General features: G+C 43.5%; 1 protein-coding gene across 1 annotated transcript; it reads left to right on the top strand.

Moving 5' to 3' along the window:
- The first annotated feature begins 570 nt into the window (after nucleotides 1–570).
- Nucleotides 571–4,973, top strand: LOC118681784 (uncharacterized). Its single transcript, XM_070112569.1, has 3 exons — nucleotides 571–4,191; nucleotides 4,263–4,652; nucleotides 4,761–4,973. The coding sequence occupies exons 1-3, from the start codon at nucleotides 571–573 to the stop codon at nucleotides 4,971–4,973; spliced, it is 4,224 nt and encodes a 1,407-aa protein (XP_069968670.1).
- The last annotated feature ends 1,714 nt before the right edge of the window (nucleotides 4,974–6,687 follow it).

Genomic DNA, 6,687 nt, shown 5'->3' with positions numbered 1-6,687 from the left:
TAAGCGATTGTGGTTGTTGTAGATTCCGGCCCACCCTAATATAATATTTAATTTCTATGTTTATTTTACAGTTGTATGTTTCAATTCCAATTTCTTTATATGCTCTTGAATTGTCTCGCATTCCATTTACATACATACATTTCCCGCTATACAGTTTCTGTTTCCTTGTTTGTGCGATTTATATGTTTGCCATTCTCCCTTCGCATAAACAGGTAGGCACAAACTACATATGTTAAGTTATCTACATGCTTGTTGTTTGTAAAGTGCAGTGTGCAGTTCCCCTATACTCCTGTGCTGATCTGTACGGTAAATGACAATATTTGTGCATATAAGTTCTGGCAAATCATATTCGAGCTTTGTCATCGATCAGCCAGCCAGGAATTTGGAAGGACACACTGCGGTAAGTGAAATATATTATAATTCTTTGTAAGTGAATAACTTAAATGCTTGTATATTTAGAAGTAAACCATAAACCAAATATGCGTTAAATTCGCCCCACCTCATCGGTGACAAATTCTTTATTTCGCATGACCAAACGTTTGCGTGTTTGGGTTGTGAAATTAATTTTCGATGCGTAAGTCACCCCGCCGCCAGACTACAACCAGTTCGCCAGGCATGGATGGCAGTGCTCCTATATCATCTGCAGCATCGTCAAAACCTAGCCAGGGTAACAATGCATCAGCCACCGCCAACATAGCCACTGATTTACCAGCCGCTCCTACAGCCACCGGAGCCACCACTAGATCATCATCAAAACCCAGCCAGGGTAGTAATACATCCGCTGCCAATGTATCCAGTGATTTACCAGCCGCTCCTACAGCCACCGGGGCCATCACTCGAGGATCATCAGCTGCCTTCGCACGTCAAGAAAATCTTATTGCCGCTCTACAGAAACGCATTGCCATGTTAGAGAGTAGTTTGTGTGATATTAGGGAGCACCAATCGCGTGGTGAAGCGTCTAATTTGGATACATCCAACAACAATATTGCCGCCGAGGTTCCATTATCGCAAACATCGAGGACAACAGTACAATTGGGAACTGTTCAATTAACGGAACAACATTCGCCGGCTATAGTGAACTGTACAGTACCGTTGTCGCAGCCTACCGATTCCCGTTACACTCCGCCAAACTTTGGAATAGGTACAGCTGCTACAAACCACATGTACAGTACAACTCATTTGGGAATGGATACACCTTCGATCCAGTCTAATTCAACGACAATGCCTACATTCGCCAATATAAGTTCTACTGCCGCTCAGTCATCGAGTTTGCCCAGGAAATTGCAGGATTTGCCAGACTTTTCTGGACAGCCGGAAGATTGGCCAATATTTTATACGGCTTTCATCGAGTCAACCGCGATTTATAGGTACAGCAACTACGAAAATAACCAACGGTTATTGAAGAGCCTGAAGGGTTACGCGCGTGAAGCAGTCAAGTCACTGTTGATCCACCCGAACAATGTCGGAAATATAATTGAGTTGTTGAAATTTAGATTTGGGCGCCCGGAGCAGTTGATCCGTAGCCAACTGGCCCACGTAAAGGAAATCGCACCTATTTCAGAGAATGCAATGTCGAAAATCATACCATTTGCAACAAATGTATGTAACATCTGTGTCTTTTTGCAATCTGCACATGGTGGTGAATTACATTTGTCAAACCCTACATTACTCGACGAACTTGTGTCAAAATTGCCTATGAGCAAACGCGTTGAGTGGGCAAGTTTCGCAGCGCTTATACAGCCATATGCAACAGTGAAACATTTCAGTGAGTGGTTATCGAAATTAGCCAATATAATTTGTACGGTTTGTGTTGATAGTTCGTCCAAGGAATGGAAGTACCGCCCGGTTCTGCACACAGTACAGCAGCAAAGATCAGTGAGATGTCCAATTTGTCAGGGGCATCATAAGCCAGCAGAGTGTGCGCGTTTTCTAGAATATTCAGTGCCAAACAGATGGATAGAGGCGAAACGACATCGCTTGTGTTTTGCTTGTCTCAATTTGGGTCATAATACACGAAATTGTCAACGTCGCAAGCTATGTTCAATTGAAGGTTGCCGGAGAGTTCATCATAAGCTCCTACATGAAGCCGTGGGGAATACTACAAATTCATCAAGTCAATCAACCACGCCTTTCTCTCCTGCGTATACCGAAGCAAATCGTAGGCCTACATCAACGCAGCATACACTCGACAGCCAGCAACCATCAAAAGATGAGGGGCCAGCAGTCTTAAGTTGCAGTTCCATTGATAGTAAGCTCCTGTTCCGTATTTTGCCGGTCACCCTATACGGAAACCAAAGGCGTGTGGACACTTACGCACTCCTGGACGAGGGTTCATCTATCACAATGATAGACAGTGCTCTTGTTCGAGACTTGGGAATGCGTGGATGTGAGCAGCATTTGAATGTTCAGTGGTTTGGAGGACATGCCGCGCAGGAGTCAACGTTTGTGGTAGACTTGCTTATTAGTGGTGCCGGTATGCAGAAACAACATAAACTCCGCAATGTGTATGCTGTATCAAACTTGCAGCTTCCTCTACAGAGTTTAAGCAAGGACGATTTGGATCACAACTTTAAACATATAAGCCGGCTTCCAGTACAACCTTATGCCCAGGTCAGGCCGAGACTCTTGATTGGTCTTGATCATTGCCATTTGGGATTGCCATCGACAACTATGAAGGTAAACACGCATGGTCCATTTATTGCCAATACGGAATTGGGTTGGGTGGTGTTTGGCCCAACTTCAACTACGCTACCATCTACAGCATCGTGTTTGTTTATGAACCGCCAAGCTGATCAGTCTCTCCACAATATGGTAGCTGACTTCTTCAAGACCGAGAATTTCGGTGTCAGAGCCGCACCCCCTATAGAGAGTGAAGTGGACATTCGGGCCAGAGCTATCCTGAAGTCCGCCACATGCCGCGTTGATGGACGGTTTGAAACGGGTCTCATATGGAGAACTGACAACGTAAGGTTACCTGACAGCTACAACATGGCGTTGAAACGTCTAGTCAGCGTAGAGCAAAGAATGCGTCGAGATGCGATTTTCGCCACTCAATACAAGAACATCATGAACGCCTACGTCAAAAAGAAATATGCCCGTAAATTGTCACCAGCAGAAGCAGCTATATCTACTCCTAAGACTTGGTATTTGCCGCACTTTGCCGTTGCCAATCCCAACAAACCCGGAAAGCTACGCATGGTATTTGACGCCGCTGCTGAGGTAAGTGGAATCTCCCTCAATTCACAGCTCCTGAAGGGTCCACAAGAATATCGGCCTTTGCCGTCGATATTATTCCACTTTCGTGAAGGCGCGATCGCCGTATGTGGAGACATCAAGGAGATGTTCCACCAAGTTCGTATACGAAAAGACGATAGATGCGCACAGCGGTTTCTCTGGCGTGGTGGGGACGTCTCTCATCCCCCGGACGTTTACGAAATGTGCGTGATGACGTTTGGTGCTGCCTGTTCACCATGTGCCGCAGATTATGTGAAAAAAGTAAACGCATTGGAGCACCAAGATGATCGCAGAACCACTGCCCGTGCGGTTAAGGCGATTTTGGACCACCACTATGTCGATGACTTTGTTGATAGCTTCTGCTCGGAAGAGGAGGCGATTTCTATATCCCAAGAGGTCCGAGCGATTCATATGGATGCTGGGTTTGAGCTTCGCAATTTTATATCCAATGCATCGAAAGTAGTTGACGCGCTCAACGGTACTGATGTCTCACGTCCAATTGATAATAAAGAAGGTTTCGTTGGAGAGCGGGTACTTGGTTTGTTTTGGCAGTCATCGTCAGATTGTTTCGGTTTTAAATTGAAATTCCATAACGTTGGTGAAGCAGTGGTAAATGGAGAAAGACGTCCTACTAAAAGAGAACTCCTAAGCATTGTTATGTCGATTTTCGACCCTCTAGGATTTCTGAGCAACTTCGTCATTGGCGCCAAACTACTTATGCGTGAGTTATGGAAACACGACATCCAGTGGAACGACCCGTTGCCAAACGACATTAACGCTGTCTGGGAGAAGTGGCGTAAACAACTACCAGAGGTTGTGAAATACGCCATACCTCGTTTTTATTTTGGAAATGGTATACCTCAAATACTTCAGCTCCACGTATTTGTCGACGCTAGTGAAGATGCCTTCGCTGCTGTTGCCTATCTTCGATCGCAAACTTCATCGGGTAAAATTGATGTAACATTCGTTTCTTCTAAGTCAAAATGCGGGCCAATGAAAACTCTTACCGTGCACGGCTTGAACTTCAGGCAGCTGTTTTAGGCACTCGTCTCATGCAGTGCATCCGCGACGAACACTCTCTTGACATCACAGACTGCATTCTGTGGAGTGACTCCAAAACGGTTATCAAATGGATTCGAAGTGAGCATCGTCGTTACAAGCCTTTCGTACAGCATAGAATAGCAGAGATATTGGCCACTACAAACGTTTCCAATTGGAGATGGCTGCCCACAAAGCTCAACGTAGCCGACGAAGCTACTCGTATAAATGATTGCATCAATTTTAGTCCAGTGACGCGTTGGTCACGTGGTCCCCCATTTCTACAGCAGGATGAGCAAGTTTGGCCCTCTGAAGATGTCATAACCGTTGGAAATGATGAACCTGATGAAGAACTACAGTCTAAATTTGCTTTAGTCATCGTGAGTCGTAATTTTTTGAACTTTAATAATTTCTCTTCATTTAAAAGATTGGTAAGAGCTGTTGCCTGGCTTTTACGCTTTATTAACAATTGTCGCCGCCGCGGACAGCTAGACCAATGCTATGGTTTAACCGCTAAAGAAGTAGAGAATGCCAAACACCTCTTATGCCGCATAGTACAACGTGAAGTGTATACAACAGAAACCCAGTCCATCGAAAACGGTCAGGAAATTTCCACCAACAGCCCGTTATTACAACTTTTGCCATACATAGACGAGGAATTTTTGCCATACATGAGAACATCGTTAATTCTCGGCCACTAACGCATTTGCCCATCACCGCGGACCAGGAGCAGCCGATAACTCCTAATGATTTCATTCTGGGAGCCGCAAATGTAGTACACACTCCGATAGTAGACACCGACTTGGAAAAAACTTGTGTGTCACGCAAGCAGTGGCGCATCGCTCGTCAACTGAGGGATCATTTTTGGAACAGGTGGATTACTGAATATCTTCCTACATTGACTCGCCGAGTAAAATGGTGCCAACGAACGAAGCCAATGAAAGCAGGGGACTTGGTGTTCATATGCGACCCTAATGTTCCACGGCGAGAATGGTGCCGAGGGAAGGTAGAGCGAGTGTACCCTGGGCTTGATGGAGAGGTGCGAACTTCCAGAGGTGTGAAACGACGTGCAGTCTCAAAACTTGCTGTTCTGGACGTTGATGGTGGTGAATCAGGTTGATTCACGGGGGCGGGGATGTTGTAGATTCCGGCCCACCCTAATATAATATTTAATTTCTATGTTTATTTTACAGTTGTATGTTTCAATTCCAATTTCTTTATATGCTCTTGAATTGTCTCGCATTCCATTTACATACATACATTTCCCGCTATACAGTTTCTGTTTCCTTGTTTGTGCGATTTATATGTTTGCCATTCTCCCTTCGCATAAGCAGGTAGGCACAAACTACATATGTTAAGTTATCTACATGCTTGTTGTTTGTAAACTGCAGTGTGCAGTTCCCCTATACTCCTGTGCTGATCTGTACGGTAAATGACAATATTTGTGCATATAAGTTCTGGCAAATCATATTCGAGCTTTGTCATCGATCAGCCAGCCAGGAAGCTGGAAGGACACACTGCGGTAAGTGAAATATATTATAATTCTTTGTAAGTGAATAACTTAAATGCTTGTATATTTAGAAGTAAACCATAAACCAAATATGCGTTAAATTCGCCCCACCTCATCGGTGACAGTGGTACTTAAGCGAGTGGTACCAAAAAAAATTATTTCTATGTATTTAAAAAAAATTACCGTTTTCTTTAAAAAATTAAGAAAAAAAACGTGAGATGCAGCAAGACACCGGCAGATAAGAGCGATTGGAGGAGTGATACTTAACCGCGGTTTACTGTATACATAAATCAGCGGAATATTGAATATATTCTTTAAAAAGTTTCTTGAATTGTAAACCGACAAATATACTATGTTGTCACTTTTATTCTAAAATATTTTAATACTCATATTTGCGGGGTTGTCGCTTTTACCTTCTAGAGGGAATATCAGAAATTTGTTCATTTATGATTTCTAGCTTTTGCCATCGTCGCGAAAAGACTCTTGTAGGCAAACGCATGCTCGGGGAGATGTGTAAGGCGTTTGCTTTTATGAATGAAACGACTTAGCTTATTGCTTGTGCGCCAGCGTTCATATTGGCTACCATATTGATTTTTGGTGCTCATGCTATTTGAGACAATTGTTGTTTTTGTACAACAATGTTTGTATTTTGCCATTTGTGCAAAAAAATCATATTTTATAAATTTTTCATCATAAAAATTGTTTATATGGCAAAAAATAATCATGCATATGTGAAGTGGCAGTGTAGGATAGCCCTTACGTTTTAGGACCTCGGCAAGTCGATGTGGCATTGAATGAACTAGTTTAAATGTGTCATGATTTGTAATTTTCGCCCATTCATTTATGATCACATTTTTGAGCATTTCTCTGGAGGTTATGGTGTGTTGGCGGATTCTGCGCTCCAG

The sequence above is a fragment of the Bactrocera oleae genome, chromosome X (genome assembly GCF_042242935.1).
Source record: "Bactrocera oleae isolate idBacOlea1 chromosome X, idBacOlea1, whole genome shotgun sequence".
NCBI lineage: Eukaryota > Metazoa > Arthropoda > Insecta > Diptera > Tephritidae > Bactrocera > Bactrocera oleae.
Note: the sequence above shows the minus strand (reverse complement) of the source record. Positions and strands in the feature narration are given on the sequence as shown.

Coding starts and splice junctions, on each gene's coding strand:
- LOC118681784 (XM_070112569.1), top strand. CDS start 571: ATGCGTAAGTCACCCCGCCGCCAGACTACAACCAGTTCGCCAGGCATG. Junction 4,192..4,262: donor CTTCATCGGGTAAAATTGAT/GTAACATTCGTT, acceptor CTTGAACTTCAG/GCAGCTGTTTTAGGCACTCG. Junction 4,653..4,760: donor CTAAATTTGCTTTAGTCATC/GTGAGTCGTAAT, acceptor CGCCGCGGACAG/CTAGACCAATGCTATGGTTT.